At 45.1% G+C, this 16,963-nt stretch overlaps 1 protein-coding gene across 11 annotated transcripts in view; it reads left to right on the top strand.

Annotated features, from left to right (window-relative positions):
* Positions 1-16,523, top strand: part of LOC126771012 (obscurin) — a 113,930-nt gene extending 97,407 nt beyond the window's left edge. For all 11 annotated transcript variants that reach the window (XM_050490737.1, XM_050490710.1, XM_050490719.1 and 8 more), the window contains 22 exons: positions 3,045-3,166; positions 3,350-3,528; positions 3,687-3,883; positions 4,033-4,191; positions 4,331-4,575; positions 5,407-5,532; positions 5,842-6,017; positions 6,330-6,517; positions 6,689-7,185; positions 7,639-7,876; positions 8,086-8,243; positions 8,318-8,442; positions 11,163-11,343; positions 11,453-11,570; positions 11,823-12,298; positions 12,411-12,526; positions 12,710-12,821; positions 13,136-13,274; positions 13,491-14,913; positions 14,996-15,177; positions 15,438-15,587; positions 15,828-16,523. In XM_050490737.1, coding sequence (XP_050346694.1) covers positions 3,045-3,166; positions 3,350-3,528; positions 3,687-3,883; positions 4,033-4,191; positions 4,331-4,575; positions 5,407-5,532; positions 5,842-6,017; positions 6,330-6,517; positions 6,689-7,185; positions 7,639-7,876; positions 8,086-8,243; positions 8,318-8,442; positions 11,163-11,343; positions 11,453-11,570; positions 11,823-12,298; positions 12,411-12,526; positions 12,710-12,821; positions 13,136-13,274; positions 13,491-14,913; positions 14,996-15,177; positions 15,438-15,587; positions 15,828-15,968 — 5,448 coding nt within the window. In that variant the 3' untranslated portion in view covers positions 15,969-16,523. The remainder of the gene's footprint in view (positions 1-3,044; positions 3,167-3,349; positions 3,529-3,686; positions 3,884-4,032; positions 4,192-4,330; positions 4,576-5,406; positions 5,533-5,841; positions 6,018-6,329; positions 6,518-6,688; positions 7,186-7,638; positions 7,877-8,085; positions 8,244-8,317; positions 8,443-11,162; positions 11,344-11,452; positions 11,571-11,822; positions 12,299-12,410; positions 12,527-12,709; positions 12,822-13,135; positions 13,275-13,490; positions 14,914-14,995; positions 15,178-15,437; positions 15,588-15,827) is intronic.
* Positions 16,524-16,963: the final 440 nt, after the last annotated feature.

Raw genomic sequence — 16,963 nt, 5'->3', positions numbered from 1 at the left:
AATGTCGTATTCGTAATGTCGTTTTGTATGATGTGCTTTTCCTCTAATTTCATCTCCAAGATCCCGATTTTGTACCAGTCCAGTTTTTTTTAAGAGAAATCAAATTCTGCTAGAAGGGAAGTTGATTCAGCGATCTAACGTAATTTGTACAAACATGTAGCTTAGATTTTAATGGTGTGGCCGTATTATTATAATTTTGTGCAATTTCACTTATGTTTTTGCTTTTGCTTGTACACTGTTGACATGGAGGGTTCATCTCATTTTTTTTTTTGCGTGGGGAAATCCTCATGGATACCCTCCATATCTGATGATACAAGGAGGGTTATGTCGGACTCTTACCGGCTAAAACCACCACGGTTCCAGCGATCCACACTTGGTGAAGTTTCGGGTACGCTTGCGCATTCTTCCGCGCCTCCACCTGTAGCTGTTCTTTTTGTCGAACCCTTCGATGTTAAATACCCCTATTGGCATGTGCCGGTTATGCTCACATATTTCTCGACCTGGGGGACCCTATACTTTGAGCAATGAACTCCCCCTTTTCATTGCCCGGAGGTTCTCTTCATGGAGGTAAATAGTTGGCGTTGCGATGCCGTCTGTACCCTTTTCTCCTTCGGTGCATCGGGTCTGCGAGTGCATCTTTCTGCCATTCTCTCTCCGCCGCCTCCTTTTGCTTCATGACACCATCACCAAAAGGTTATCATCGCCTTTCAGGACTTTTCGCTCTCTAGCATGGACTTTACCACAGCTGGTAGCGATAAATCTTCTCCTACGGCTGCAATCAAGTGGCGTCTCGATTCCTCCCATGCAGGGCACACTTGTCGCTGTGTCCTCCTGCGCTCCGCAAGCATGGCAAATTGCGGTTGGTTCCCTTCCAGCTATTTTCTACAGATATCTCCCGAAACATCCGTGTCCTGAGAGAATCTGCACCAAATGGAAAGTCAGTGGAGAACGTTGCCTTTTACACCATTTGAGCAGGACCCGTCGAATCGCCTCTATTGTTGCGTGGCCTGCAGTGGGCTCCGTCAGCCTCTCTTCCCACTTTCGAATAAGTATCGAAAGTTTATTGGCCCTCCATTCCTTTTCCTCTACTGCGCTGTAAAGACTACCATTACGTCTACGGCATTCAGACCGTCGGAAATACGTCTCGGCTAGAACTTCTGCCTCCAAATCCAAAGGTGAGCAGGTCTATCATGTGATGGTATGCAGTCTCCTTCGCACTTTGAATGGCAAGCTTTAAAGCCTTTTTGCATCTTTGTAGGCCGCATAGAGTTGTTCTTCTCCAGCTTCTAATTGAGCCTGCCGTCGTCGCCGTCGTCTGCGCTGTCTTGCGTATCTCCGTCGGGCTTTAACGCAGGTTTTATGCAATTTGGCAATTTCGTCCAACCACCAATAAACTTGCTGTCTGGAGGGAGTTGCCTCGACCCGTGGCATAGAAGCGTCACAAATGTCAGCCACGCAGCCACGCAGTCAGCTACGCAGTGAACTAGCTATCTCATCAATATCGACGGGTTGCTCTATTGGACTGAATATCCATGTCTGAACAATTGCGGCTTCGATCAATAGATCCTTGTGCAGACGTTTCGAGCTCCATCGAAGTTTGGTCAGTCTTCCAGCTTGCGCATTTGTTAATATTTGACTTTCAGTGATTTCGAGAAGAATATACCGGTGATCAGATAGGGTTTCTATGTCCTCAGCGACCCTCCAGTTCTAAACGCGGTTTATCAAAGTGGTACTCACGAATGTGATATCAACAATTGACCCGCCTTGTTGCCTCACACATGTGTTGATGTTGCCTCTGTTGAGTACGATAAGACTGACTTCTGACAACCATTCCTCCACGAGTTTTCCATGGGCGTCAGTTGTTGGACATCCCCACATCACTGATTTTGCGTTCAAATCACCCGCAAGAAACACGGAAATGTGGTTGGTGTGACTGAACACGGTCCCGACCCCATTCAGAAATTGTTCAAATTCTGCCACGGTTTTGTTCGGAGAAAAGTATGTCCCGATGACTAGCCTTTGTAAACTCTGCCAAAATGAAGGGCACCAGAGTTCTGTAGGACCAGGGCTGCGGTATTATTTGCTTCCCCAACCCAATTATAACTATCGGTTACCTTGTACGGTTCCGCGACAACAGCCACATGTATGGACCACTCGAGCATACTCTGTACGAGTAGATCTTGCGCTCGGGCACAGTGGTTGATCTTAGCTTGTAACACCTTAAGGTTCATAGTCGTTTTAAGGCTAATTGTCTTCCTCCATGGCTACGACGTCACTTGCCTGACGTGTCGTCTGTGAGGGCTTCAAGGTAACAGAGTTCCTAGCTATATTCTTATCAGGACCAGATGCATTGCAGGCTTTGCACCCCAATGCGTGCTCTGCAGGCTTACCTGCTGCTTCGCAGAGTGTACAGTGCGGCGCAGCCGTACACTGGGCGGCTTTATGTCCACTCCATAAACAGAGGAGTACTAGGAGTGACCCCATGGCATTGACCACTATTACGTGCCATGCAGCCACACGCACAGTCCACTCTGCTAATCAGAGAAGTACCAGCAGCGACCACATGGCATCAACGTCGTCTTAATTCTTCCCCTGAGAGAAGAAACTCCTCCCTAAATGCCATAGAACCACTCGCCTAGTCCACTCTGCTAATCAGCGGAGTACCAGGAGCAACCCTATGGCATAACCTCCCCTACGTGCCCCGAAGTCACTCGCACAGTCCACTCTGCTAATCAGAGAAGTACCGATAGCGTGGCATCACCGCCGCGTCAGTCTTTAGCCGTGGTCGACAAGCACTCCGAGGTCTCCTCGGACTGCTTGTCGACCCCGTTGCCCAGGGTGCACCCCGAGGGTTTATCTCCTGCGGCAACCCCACACAAAGTAAAAGCAAACACTACATAAATTATCATGTAAATATTCTCTATCGATAACGACCAAGAACTATGTTTGAAAAACACTTTTAGTTTAAATATACTAAAATAAAAATATTGACCAGTTTTTGGTACTCGTTAATATGATAAATTGTAACGTTTCATATATTCCAGGTGGGTCAAAAGGAACGAAAGCCGGCGTTCATCGCCGAGCTGCAGCCCGCTAAAGTCATAGAAGGTTTCCCCGTAAAGCTCGAAGTCAAAGTGATCGGACATCCACCGCCCACTATCAAATGGTAGGTACTACATGAATGCCTCATTAGGTATAATATATATTTAACGTAAAGAGAATAAAGCCAATATGATTTGAAGCAAATATATCGACACCGCATATTTAAAGGCTCCCACTGACTTAACGTCATTTGGACCAAGGATGGACAGCCGATCACGATCACTTTATCGCCTTTCCTCGCCCGCAGGACGCACAACGGCAAGGAGGTGGTCCCGGACGGGCAGCGCGTGCGTGCGGTGAGCCAGGCGGACGGCTCGCACGCGCTGCTGCTGAGCGCGGCCGGCGCGGGCGACGCGGGCCGCTACGCCGCGCTCGCCACCAACGACAGGGGGCAGAGCGCCTGCGAGGCCGACCTCACTGTGGCCGGTCAGTGCAGTCCTATTCGAAGTGGAAATTTTAAAATAACACAATTTACAGTACAACGCGTATTCTATTTAGTAGTTATATATAATAAAGATGAGTATATAAATTCGATACTGAATGGATAAATATATTTGGAAATTAAATACGAAAATATTAAACAGGCCGCGAGGATGCATCCGTCCCACAAGAGCGTCCGCAGTTTATTCACGGTCTCCGCGAGGTGACCGGCGAGGAGGGTAAGCCGTTGAACATCAGCGCGCCGTTCACCGGCAACCCAGTGCCCCAAGTCACCTGGACCAAGGATGGACAGCCGCTTAAGCCTAATGAAAAGATCTTTCTCAATTGTGATGGAAAGAAGGTGGGACATATGCTTTTATACATTTTAAAACCACTGGTACTAAACAGCTCAATGTAATGAGAAGCTAACAATATATACGAAAATTAAGGTATTAGATATAAGTCAGGATAGGTTGCTTCCACTATTTTTAATTATCGTTTAATTTCCAGGTTGGCTTGGAAATCAGTTCTCTGGAACTACCAGACGCCGGTGTATACTCCGTGAAATTAGTGAATCCTCTGGGAGAAGACACTACGGAAGGCAAGATCAACGTTCGCAAGGTGTTCCAACCACCACGCTTCACTCAGAAGTTTACCGACTTGCAACAAGTGAGATGATTCTCAAAGCTTAAAACACTCGAATCGTTATACTTATTTAAGATATATTTCTTTACCAATATGCACAAAAAATATGTACTTAAGATATGTCTTTCCTGCTAACTACATAAGATTTTTTTCTCGACACCAGCTTCCAACATTTGATGCCAAGTTCCCGGCGCGCGTGATTGGAATCCCAGCACCTGAAATCACGTGGTATAAGAACGGCAATCCCCTCAAGGCCTCTGAAAAGTACTCTATCAAGCGGGACGGAGACGCATGCTGCCTGTACGTGCGGGACATCACACAGGACGACGCGGGACAGTACAAGTGTGTAGCGAAGAACAAGGAAGGAGAGGACAGCTGCGAAGCAGCGCTGGAAGTTGTGGATAAGATGTGAGTAAAGAATGCACATAAAGGCTTTGACGAGCCGGTTGGCGTGGTTGGTGGGGACGAGCCGGTTGGCGTGGTTGGTGGGGACGAGCCGGTTGGCGTGATTGGTGGGGACGAGCCGGTTGGCGTGGTTGGTGGGGACGTGCCGGTTGGCGTGGTTGGTGGGGACGAGCCGGTTGGCGTGGTTGGTGGGGACGAGCCGGTTGGCGTGGTTGGTGGGGACGAGCCGGTTGGCGTGGTTGGTGGGGACGAGCCTGTTGGCGTGGTTGATGGGGACGAGCCGGTTGGCGTGGTTGGTGGATGCTTGCCTTTCACGCCGAAGGTTGTGGGTTCGATTCCCACCCAGGACAGACATTTGTGTGCATGAACATGTCTGTTTAACCGGAGTCTGGGTGTAATTATCTATAGAAGTATGTATTTACAAAAGAAAAATAGTATATGTAGTATATCAGTTGTCTGGTTTCCACAGTACAAGCTCTGTACAAGCTTTATTTGGGATCAGATGACCGAGTGTGAAAAATGTCGCAGGATATTATTATTAAAGGTTTTTGTCCAAATGTGGAGGGCGATAAGCTAAAAAACAGCACTATTTATTAAGTTGCAGTTTAAGATGATATACTAATACTCATTTTGTATTTAAAAAAATGCCAAAACACTTATGTGTAAGACTATATTGTGGATGCCATTTTATACTAAAAGATAAAAAAGTTAAATATATATAGTAAAAATACAACGGGCATATCTGTGTTAATGTGCCGAGTCGACACGGAAACCTCACGTTAAATATATATAGCGTTTTTGCCACAAACATTATATTAATACTCATCGTTGTAGCGGACGCAAACAAAAGGTGGAGCCGCCAACGTTCCTGAAGAAGATCGGCGACGCAGAAGTGATCCGCGGTCTCAGTGCCAAGTTTACGGCCTGCGCCACCGGCACCCCCGAACCGGAAGTTGAGTGGTGAGTGATGAACAGTTACTTTTGGCAGGCATTGCAGTTATTATAAACTATTTAAATGTAACGTAATATTTTGGACCCTGCTAAGATACTAGTAAAACGCATACGGTTTCGTATATAATCATATCGTAGTCGACACTAAAATTCTTATTTTTATGTCCAAAACACAAAGTACAACAAATGTATAATATTTTGTTATATATATAAATATTTGTGTGGTTTTGTTTATAACATACAAGTCCAATTTCTTGTCAGATTTATAAAGCCGATGCTTCTCTTTATATTAAGGTTAAAATAATATTATTTACCCAGGTTCCGCAACGACGACAAGCTGTTCCCCAGCGAACGCATACGCATAGAACAAGAGACTACTGGCCTTCTGCGGCTGACCATCGGCGGCGTGGGGCCCGAAGACGTGGCCACCTACCGCTGCAGGATCTACAACCCACACGGGGAAGACTCCTGCACCGCGCAGCTTATATACGACAGTGAGTAGTCAGTCTTGTACGGTCGCTAGTGAAAAATGGGTCAACATGACCCATTTTAGTTTTGAATGTAAATTAATTTGTGTTTTAATGTCCATTGTGTCTAGAACATAAGATAAGATAAAGAATGTCCTGTCCTAACCGTCACTCAGTGTGAATCATTAATTTCCTTAATTATCAACATATCCTCGGGTGTCTACCGCATAAAATACGTTAGCGTTTTGAAAATGCTTAAAGATAACATTAAACTAATAATTATAAAAAAATAACTATAAAATTATTCAGGTTTCTATTAACATACAATAATGTTTTCAGCTTTGGAGCCTCAAAGTGGAAAGAAACCAATGTCAGAACAATACAGTGATTTTGATAAAATGAAAAAAACTGGCGTGCCAATGCCACTCACGGATAAACCGATTATCTCACGTATGGCCGACCGTCACCTCACGTTGTCCTGGAAGCCATCTATCCCGCATCAGCCGAGATTCCCCGTTACCTATCAAGTCAGTTTATATTGATTTTTATAGTTTATATATTTTTTTATGATCGATGATTAACGTCCAACTATATATATATACAGTTAATTTTAACGTTTGCATTTTTTTACTAACGTGTTCTAAGGAACGTATATGAATTATAGAACCCAATTAATAAATATGTCGTGGCACATCCAGGTCGAGATGTGCGAGGTCCCGGATGGCGACTGGTTCACGGCGCGCACGGGTCTGCGCTCGTGCGTGTGCGACATACGCAACCTGGAGCCCTTCCGCGACTACAAGTTCCGCGTGCGAGTCGAGAATAAGTACGGCGTCAGCGACCCCTCGCCTTACGCCAGCACCCATCGCGCCAAGCTCGAGCCCGACCCACCCAAATTCGTGCCCTACCTCGAGCCCGGCATCGACTTCAGGCCGGAGACATCGCCCTACTTCCCTCGGGACTTTGACATCGAGCGCCCCCCGCACGACGGCTACGCTCAGGCCCCTAAGTTCCTCCGTCAAGAATACGACTCGCAGTACGGCGTGAAGGGCCACAACGTCAACTTGTTCTGGTTTGTCTACGGCTACCCGAAACCCAAGATGACGTACTTCTTCAACGACGAACCGATCGAGATAGGCGGCAGATACGATTGGAGTTACACAAGAAACGGACAGGCGACACTGTTTATCAATAAGTGAGTATTACTTGGCAGGATTTTTAATTAACTATACGGCACAGTATATGATATTTTTACATTATGTATTTGATTATTATTTAGCGTTCAACAATTTACAAAAATCTTTTTACTTTTTTTGTACGTAACAGCCTGTGAATGTCTCATTGCTGGGCTAAGGCCTCCTCTCCCTTTTTGAGGAGAAGGTTTGGAGCTTATTACACCTCGCTGCTTCAGTGCGGGTTGGTGGAATACACATGTGGCAGAATTTCAGTTAAATTAGACACATGCAGGTTTACTCGCGATGTTTTTGATGTTTAATTATAATTACATATTAAGCACATGAAAACGTTCACGCGTTCTACCACTTGGCCATCTCGGCTTTTTGTACCTTTAAAGAAATTTCGCGTTTTAAGGACAAAAGACGGCGGACAATTTAAAAAATGTTAATAATACCACTAATGATGAAAAAAGGATGCTGGAGCGCGACGTGGGCTGGTACGAGGCCGTGGCCAGCAACGAGCACGGGCAGGCGCGCCAGCGGGTGCGGCTGCAGCTGGCGGAGTACCCCGCCTTCGTCAGGCGCCCCGAGGAGGCCGTGGTGCTGCAGCGCCGCCTGGCGCGCATCGAGGCGCGCGTGGCCGGCGTGCCCTTCCCCGACATCAAGTGGTACAAGGACTGGCAGCCGCTGGCGCAGAGCTCCAGGGTCAAGGTGAGCGTCGATACTTTGTGTGACCTCTGTGATGTAACGTTCGAAAATATGCTATTATTGATACTTTCAAACCTTTGCTGACGCTCCTGTCTCTTCATATGCACGATACGGGCGTATACGATCATTTCGCATTTAATATTTTAAGATTGTAATATTTATCATGAATTACTCGTAAGATTTACTTATTTCACTCTGATATTTCGTCTCAGATGCACTTCATCGAACCGGACACGGTGGTGCTGACTATCAGCGACGTGATGTTGAAGGACGAGGGTCTGTACTCCGTGTCTGCGCGTAACGTGGCGGGCGCGGTCAGCGCCTCCGCCATGCTGTACGTCGAGGAGAGCGAGCACGACTACTCCGCTAGGTAGGTCCCAATATGTATATTTTAACTCTCGAACACAATCTTCGGTTACATTTTATATGCAAATCGTATTGTAGGATTCGCGAGTATCCACCTCGCATCAAGGCGAGCTCAAAACCCTTCGGCGACTACTACGACCTGGGCGACGAGATCGGCCGCGGAGTGCAGGGCGTCGTCTACCACGCCGCAGAGCGCACGAGCGGTGAGTGATCTTTACGGCTTAGAACATACGACATTTACTTTAGTAATATATTATAGAAATCGTAGTTCATTAAAATGAATGTAAATATATACTTACATGTATGTGTAAAAGGCCCTCAACGACACCTCGAAGGCCCACTACAATGTCGTTATGGGAGACTTTAATGCTAGTGGGAGTACAAGATAACGGCTTGGGCTGCAGAAATCACAGGGGGCAAATGCTGGTAAACTTTCTCGAAGCGCAGGGGCTTTTTTTTGATGAATTCTTTCTTTCAAAAGAAGCCTCATAGGAGGTGGACCTGGCGCAGCCCCGATAACGTGACAAGGAACGAGATAGACTTTATCATTTCGAATAAAAGGCACATATTTAGAGATGTTTCAGTGATCAACAGGTTTAATACCGGAAGTGATCACCGCTTGGTTCGAGGCACTCTAAATATCAACTTAAAAGCCGAAAGATCGAGAATGATGAGGTCTACTCTCCGACCTACCATGCTCCAAGCTGCTCAAGGCTCCGAAAATTTCCAAATGGAACTTCAAAATCAATTCACCGCGTTGGAAACCATAAGCAGCATCGATGAGAGAACCGACACGCTGGTCAAAATACTGCAAAACACATCCCGCAAGTGTTTTCCGCCACAGAGAAGAGACAACGCACCAAAACTCTCTGCTGAGACACTCGAGCTCATGAGAAAACGACGAGAACTACCATCGTTTTTGTCAGATAAGGCCTTAAACCGAACAATAAAAACGCTGACGCGACGCGATCTCCGACGCTCCAATACCCGTGCCATCAAGGCTGCGATTGAGCAAAATCGGGGATCGAAAGTGTTCGCTCGCAAGTTTGGGAGGCCGCGTCTGACAAAACTTAAAACTGAAAATGGTGGGGTCGTTACCTCTAGGCCTGAGATTGTCGGAGAAGTAGAGAGGTTTTATGGGCAGTTGTTCTCTTCAAGATCGGATAAACCCGTGGGAATCAGTATTGATGACCAGCGCGCCCCTCTTATGCGCCATTACTCCGAGGAGCTCCCGGTCGTTGACCAAGGAGAGATTAGGGCGGCTCTAGAACAGCTTAAAGCAACAAAGCTCCGGGAGATGACGGAATCACAACAGAGTTGCTTAAGGCAGGCGGGACTCCGGTCCTGAAAGAGCTAGCAAGCATCTTTAATTCTGTCATCCAACATGGCAAGACCCCGGAAACGTGGAGCGGGAGTGAGGTGGTACTGTTTTTCAAGAAAGGTGATAAAACCGTCTTGAAAAACTACAGACCAATCTCCCTCCTGAGTCACGTGTATAAGCTGTTCTCAAGAGTCGTCACGAACCGTCTCGCCAGACGACTTGACGAGTTCCAGCCCCCAGAGCAAGCCGGCTTTCGATCAGGCTACAGCACCGTGGACCACATCCATACTGTTCGGCAGATTGTGCAGAAGACCGAAGAGTACAATCAGCCGCTGTGTATGGCATTTGTGGACTACGAGAAAGCCTTCGACTCCATCGAAACCTGGGCAGTGCTCGACTCATTGCAGAGATGTCATATCGATTGGAGATATGTCGAGGTACTGAGATATCTGTACAACGTCGCTATAATGACTGTCCACATCCAGGACTGTAAGACGAAGGCGATCCAACTGCGCAGAGGGGTGAGACAGGGGGATGTAATATCCCCGAAACTGTTCACCAACGCGTTGGAAGACGTTTTCAAAACGCTGGATTGGACTAGGTATGGAGTCAATGTAAACGGCGAGTACATCTCACACCTTCGATTTGCCGACGATATCGTCATCATAGCAGAGTCGCTGGAACAACTCACCGAAATGCTGCGTAGCCTAGGCGAGTCTTCCCGGTGTGTCGGTCTCGGTATGAACTTGGACAAGACCAAGGTCATGTTCAATAGGCATGTCGTGCCGGGACCGATATACGTCGAGGGGAAACCTCTCGAAGTTGTTAGTGAATATAGCTACCTAGGACAGATAATACAAGTCGGTAGGAACAACTTCGAGAAGGAAGCCGATCGAAGAATTCGCTTGGGATGGGCAGCATTTGGCAACCTTCGTCAAGTCCTCAAGTCGTCTATACCGCAATGTTTGAAGACGAAAGTCTTCAACCAATGCGTCTTACCTGCCATGACATACGGTGCCGAAACGTGGACACTAACTGCGGGACTAGTCCACAAATTCAAAGTCGCTCAGCGTGCTATGGAGCGAGCTATGCTCGGAGTATCTTTGAAGGATAAAATCAGAAATGAGATTATCCGGAAAAGAACCAGAGTCACCGACATAGCTTGCAAAATTAGCAGGCTGAAGTGGCAGTGGGCTGGTCACGTATGTCGTAGGACCGATGCGGAAGGCGGAGGACAGGGAGCTTTGGCGCACCTTGGGAGAGGCCTATGTTCAGCAGTGGACAACGATTGGCTGTTGATTGATTGATTGATGTATGTGTAAATATATAGTTAATATTTATTTAAAAAAATAATATTTTATTGTATCATTAAGCTGGTTACAATCAATCAAGCTGCCTTATTATAATTAAAGAAAATATTTTCAAAGAACCTGCATCAACGTCACATGCCACAGTTGCTCCTAATTTACGAGAAAGCAAAAGCGACAAAATTAAACTGTTTCCCAATAAATATCTAAGCGACTATTAAAACGCAGTACACAAGTATAACTTGTATTAAAATGTAAATAATAAATTAACGCCCTCATTCTTATAAACGGTCAGGTCGCAACTACGCCGCCAAGATAATGCACGGACACTCGGATCTAAAGCCGTTCATGAAGAACGAGCTGGACATCATGAACATACTGAACGACCGACACCTCGTGCGGCTCTACGACGCCTACGAGCACGACCACACGCTGGCGCTCGTGACGGAGCTGGCGGCGGGCGGGGAGCTCGTCCGGTGAGCACTGGCTGAATGTTTCAATATTTATATTTATTGTCAAAATAAGTGCCTACTTAGTTTTATTTCTCGAATGCTCCAATAATTACATAAAATTGTCGTCGCGCAGAGACCGTTTGCTGCGCAGTCAAGGCTACACGGAGCGCGAGGTGGCGGGCTACGTGCGGCAGCTGCTGAGGGGACTCAAGCACATGCACGACAACAGTGTCGCCCACCTCGGGCTTACTGTGAGTGAAATAAAATTAAACACGTTTGAATATATAACGGAGATGTTATTCTTCAAAACGTATAAACATTTTTTTTAATAAAATCGGTGGTTTTACTGAGGTGATTGGATTTTTAAGCATTTAAAATGGAAATTAGCTGAATTACGTCCGGACCACCAAATGTATGCATTAGTAAATCTTTGCAAGCTGACATTGCTAGTATTCTAGACGAAGAAAAGTAGCGACAATATATAACACTAAATAAACGTTAAGATCGGCGAGCTGCTGCTCTCGCACGCGGGCAGCGACCTTCTGAAGATCTGCGACTTCGGCCTGTCCCGCCGCATCCAGATGAACAAGTACGCGTCGCTCGACTACGGCATGCCCGAGTTCGTGTCGCCCGAGGTCGCCAGCGGCGAGGGCGTGTCGTTCGCGGCCGACATGTGGTCCGTGGGCGTCATCACGTACGTGCTGCTCAGCGGCCACTCGCCCTTCCGCGGCGCCGACGACCGCGAGACGCTGGGCAACGTGCGCGCCGGCGCGTGGGCGTGGCACGACGAGGCGTGGTGGGCGCGCTTCAGCGCCGAGAGCCGCGACTTCATCTCGCGCCTGCTGCAGCTGCGCGGGCACGACCGCCTGGACGTGGACGCGGCGCTGGCGCACCCCTGGCTGCAGCGCGCCGACAGGATCTACGAGGACGAGTACGTCATCGCTACGGACAGGCTCCGGAATTACTATAACCTCTACAGGTGAGTCGTTCTCGATTATATTATCTTGCCTTTACATTTTACCATCGACAACCGATGACTGTTGTTGGTGTTGTTTATTACTAATTTATTACTTTAAATAAATTGCCTACAGAGACTGGACGAGCAATGCGCAGTGCCGCACGTGGTTCCGTCGCCGGCCATTGAGCGGTGCCTTCGACCATCCCTCCAAAATGGTCTACCCGCCCGGGGAAATATACACCCCCGAAGGTATGTAACATAGTAGAATAGTAAATTGATTTTATTAATTAAAGTAGTACTTGATTGAATTACATGAACAAATTGATTGACATTGTAAATACATTGTAAACATACTAAATTAATTATTTTTGAACATTACGTAATATTTAAATAAAACAAAATAGTTATTATACACAATATTTCAATTATCAGCAACCCCAGACCGTGACAGCGTATCCCACGAAAGGAAACCTGGAGATTGGGATATCAAATTCAAGCAATGGGAGCATCCCGACTGGGAGGTATCTGCCAAATCCGAGAGCCAGTAAGTATTACCAGCTATAAATATTTATCACATATTTTTTAATATTGCAACAGAAGTTACGTTATTTCTCTAACAGTCTTAAAATACCTACGTGTGATTTTGATATATTATAAAAAATATTTTTTTAGTTTGGGTCTCTATCGTCCTTAGTTTGTACATTTAACATGTATTTACTTTTAATATTAATGTCGTTGTTGTCTTGGGACTGCATATTACAAATTAAAATTATTTTTTTCTAACCTTAGTAAAATATAAAACTTAAATCCGTCAAAATAGTATTGATATGAAAATTGAATTAAATATTTGATTCTCAGTTACCAAAACGGTCCAGACACGTATCTGCTGCAACTGAGAGACACCCAGTTCCCGGTTCGGCTTCGCGAGTACATGAAAGTGGCCTGCCACCGCTCACCAGGATACAGCCTCAGCATACAAGACTCGTACGACCCTCGGGTAAGATAAAACAATTAACTCAAATATCATGTGTCTAATAACGAACCTTCAAATTGTTTATAAACGTGTCGTATTCTATCATCTTCACCAAACAAATATTTTTAAAAAAACCGTAAAACACAATATATATTATTTCGACGTATTTAGTTGTTTTTTTTTCTCATTTTATTAATTTCAGTACAGTAATTTTACTCATATACCATATATTATTCTCAGACACCTATTATCCGCGAGCGTAGACGATTCACCGACATTATGGACGAGGAAATCGACGACGAAAGACGAGAGAGGATCAACAACTACGGCTCCGAGAGCTACACTATCCGACGCCTCCGACACGAACTCGGAACGAGACTAGACAGCTACGCAGAGGCACAGGCATTCATGGAATCCAAGAAGGATGGCCAGCTGCCCTTCTTTAGAGAAAAGCCACAAGTGCTTCCGGTGCAGGAGGGCGAACAGACACAGCTCTCTTGCTACGCCGTCGGCGACCCTAAGCCAGTCATCCAGTGGTTCAAAAACGACATGGTCATCGCGGAGGGACAGCGTATCAAGATTATCGAAGACGAGGAAGGAAGATCAACTCTCAAGTTTGACCCCGCAATGCACCATGATATAGGGTTCTACAAGGTCGTCGCTAGGAATAAGGTCGGACAGACGGTTGCACGAACAAGAATTGTAGAGGCGACCAATCCGGATGCACCGGACAGTCCAACGGCCACAGACGTATCTGATAAGGAAGTACTCCTGCGTTGGAAGCAACCGAAATATGATGGCAATTCGCCCGTAGTCTGCTACAGCCTCCAGTACAAGAAGGGTGACAGTGTAGAATGGAATACGGTGGCCGAAAACATCGACCATGAGTTCTTCGTCGTTAGAGACCTCGAGCCAGATACAAGCTACCAGTTCAGACTGTCGTCCCGCAATAGAATTGGATGGAGCGACAAAGGAATACCAACGAATCTTATCAAGACTAAGGCGGCCGGAACACCAAAAATTGAAGTCACAAAAGCGATGAGGCATCTACAGCAGATAACAGAGTCGGGGCAGGAGATTGTTTTATATGAAGATAGACCGAAATTAGACTATGCGACGGAAGAAAATCCAATAGACTGGGACGCGACACAGAACTTTTCAGAACGCTACAGTTTCATATCAGAACTTTGGCGAGGAAAGTTCTCGATTGTCGTGAAGGGCGTCGATAAGACGACCGACAGTGTGGTTGTGGCGAAGATCCTGGAGGTCAGACCGGAAACCGAGGTCCAAGTGCAGAGGGAGTTCAATTGTTTGAGAAAGCTAAGGCATGAAAGAATATCGAATTTATTAGGAGCTTACCAGATACCCGGCTCTCCTGTTGCGGCCCTGATTCTAGAAAAGCTGCAGGGCGCTGATGTCTTAACCTACCTCTCGAGCCGACACGACTACTCTGAGCAGATGGTAGCTACAATAATTACGCAAGCTCTAGACGGTCTGCAGTACCTCCACTGGCGAGGATATTGCCATCTGGACTTACAACCCGATAACGTAGTCATGGCTTCGGTCCGGTCTATCCAAGTTAAACTGATAGACTTCGGTTCAGCACACAGAGTCACCAAGCTTGGTACCAGTGTACCGCAAGTCGGCGAACTGGAATATAAAGGTAAAAAAATATATATATTAAAATAAATACCGATATTTCTGACATAAATTATAGCATTCATATGAATGTTTCTCTTATTCAGCACCGGAGATCATAAACGACGAGGCGGCATACCCGCAGACCGACATCTGGTCCCTGGGCGTGCTGGCCTACATTCTTCTGTCCGGAGTCTCCCCCTTCCGCGGATCCGACGACGCGGAGACCAAGCAAAATATCTCTTTCGTTCGTTATCGCTTCGAACACCTCTATAAGGAGATCACGCAGGTTCGTTGAGCTTGGGCATGAAAAAAAAGTTATTTATGAAATGTCTATGATCAATGTACGTTTTAGAACTACTTATTATATTTGATGTATTATTATGCTAAGATTTTAAGATTATATTAAGACTTCTTTAAAATTATAACACACTTTATAAAAAAAAACCTTTTGAGCTTTTCACGAATGGCGTCAATGATTACCAGCTGAATTAAACGATTTTAGTATTCAGAGGAACGGGTTAGTTTGAATGTAACGAATGTACCCAGGAGGCAACGCGCTTCCTGATGTTGGTGTTCAAGAAGGTCCCACTGAAGCGGCCGACGGCGGAGGAGTGCTACGAGCACCGCTGGCTCGCACATTCAGACTTTACGCAACGCAAGCGAGAAAGAGCCGTCTTCATCTCCAGCAGGCTAAAGGTTTCTCTAAGGCTTTAATAACTCGATTGATTTGTAACAATTTATGTTAAATCCTTATGAAACATGCAATGATAATTTAATTATAAGTGAAATAGCGTACCTATTTCATCAGGAAAAAATATTTTAATTAATTACAATTATGCTTTTTGATTTCCTTGATTATATTTCAAAATCAAATTTATATTTGACAACGACGTATTTGAAACAGTTCGCATAAATTCAATGGTAAATGTAATTCAGGAATTCTCCGACGAATACCACGAACGCAAATCCCGAGAAGCGTCACAAGCGGACACACTAGCGTCGTTCGGATCACCGCGCATCCTCACCAGGTCCAACAGCATCACCGACGAGCTGCTCACCACATTCTCAAGCCGCTGACCACCGACCATCCTCATGCAGGGCTTAGGACCAATTAATTAATATACGATTAAATTACTTATCGAATAATTTTTAATCTGATAAAATGTTCCCGGGTTAATTTATGATTTAAATATTATTTATTGTTTTTTTAGATGTAAAATAAAAAAAAAGTTTTTTTATATATATCTTAAGCATAAGCATATAAATTTATAAAATCTTAATTAATTATATAAAATTATTTCTTCGTTGTAAATAGACGATTAATTTTGTAAACTAATATAACAAATGACTCAACTTATTAGAAATTGAACAAATTGACACAAGCTGTTTTAGAAAAAAAATAATTTCGTGTCATCTATGTTCATTGACACCATCAATTAAAAAAAATACTGTTTTTAAATAATCTATCCAATCATTTTTGTTTAACCGCCGTCACGCTAAATTATTCTAGTCAAAAATGTATTTCGAATGTTGTTATCTTTAAGTGTATTCATAAATAAAACTTTTATTATTTATTTATACGATTAATTTTGCTTCAGTATTATTGAGGTGAATAAAATAAATTTTCTCAAAGTGTAGTATTATTTGACTGTCTCCAGTTTACTTCTTAGTCGATACGCTCTTGGCAGGACGGGCGTGGTCATCATGAAGGCTGATGTTATTCTCTTCAGGATGTTACGCCAATTAATTTCAGCCACAGCTAATCTCGAAGACTCTCTTTTGTAGTTGTGCGCTGGGTCAGCAACACGACCCCACCAGCAAGCACCGGATTCATACTAACCAGTATTTCTTCACTAAGAAACACTAACTTTAAACGCAACCTTATGATTTTCAGCTGGAGAGACTAATCACGACACGAAAGCGAGTTAGTTTTTACGCTTTGAATATGTAAAAAAGTACATTTATTTCATCCTTATATAAAGATTAACATATTACGACCTCTGGTGGCCAATAAGCAAACCTAGCCACACGAAATAACAAATAAGACAAGAGATATATAGTGACAACACAGT

The sequence above is a fragment of the Nymphalis io genome, chromosome 1, assembly GCF_905147045.1.
Source record: "Nymphalis io chromosome 1, ilAglIoxx1.1, whole genome shotgun sequence".
In the NCBI taxonomy this organism is placed as follows: Eukaryota; Metazoa; Arthropoda; class Insecta; order Lepidoptera; family Nymphalidae; genus Nymphalis; species Nymphalis io.
The sequence above is the reverse complement of the archived record's forward strand: the minus strand, read 5'-3'. Positions and strand labels throughout refer to the sequence as shown.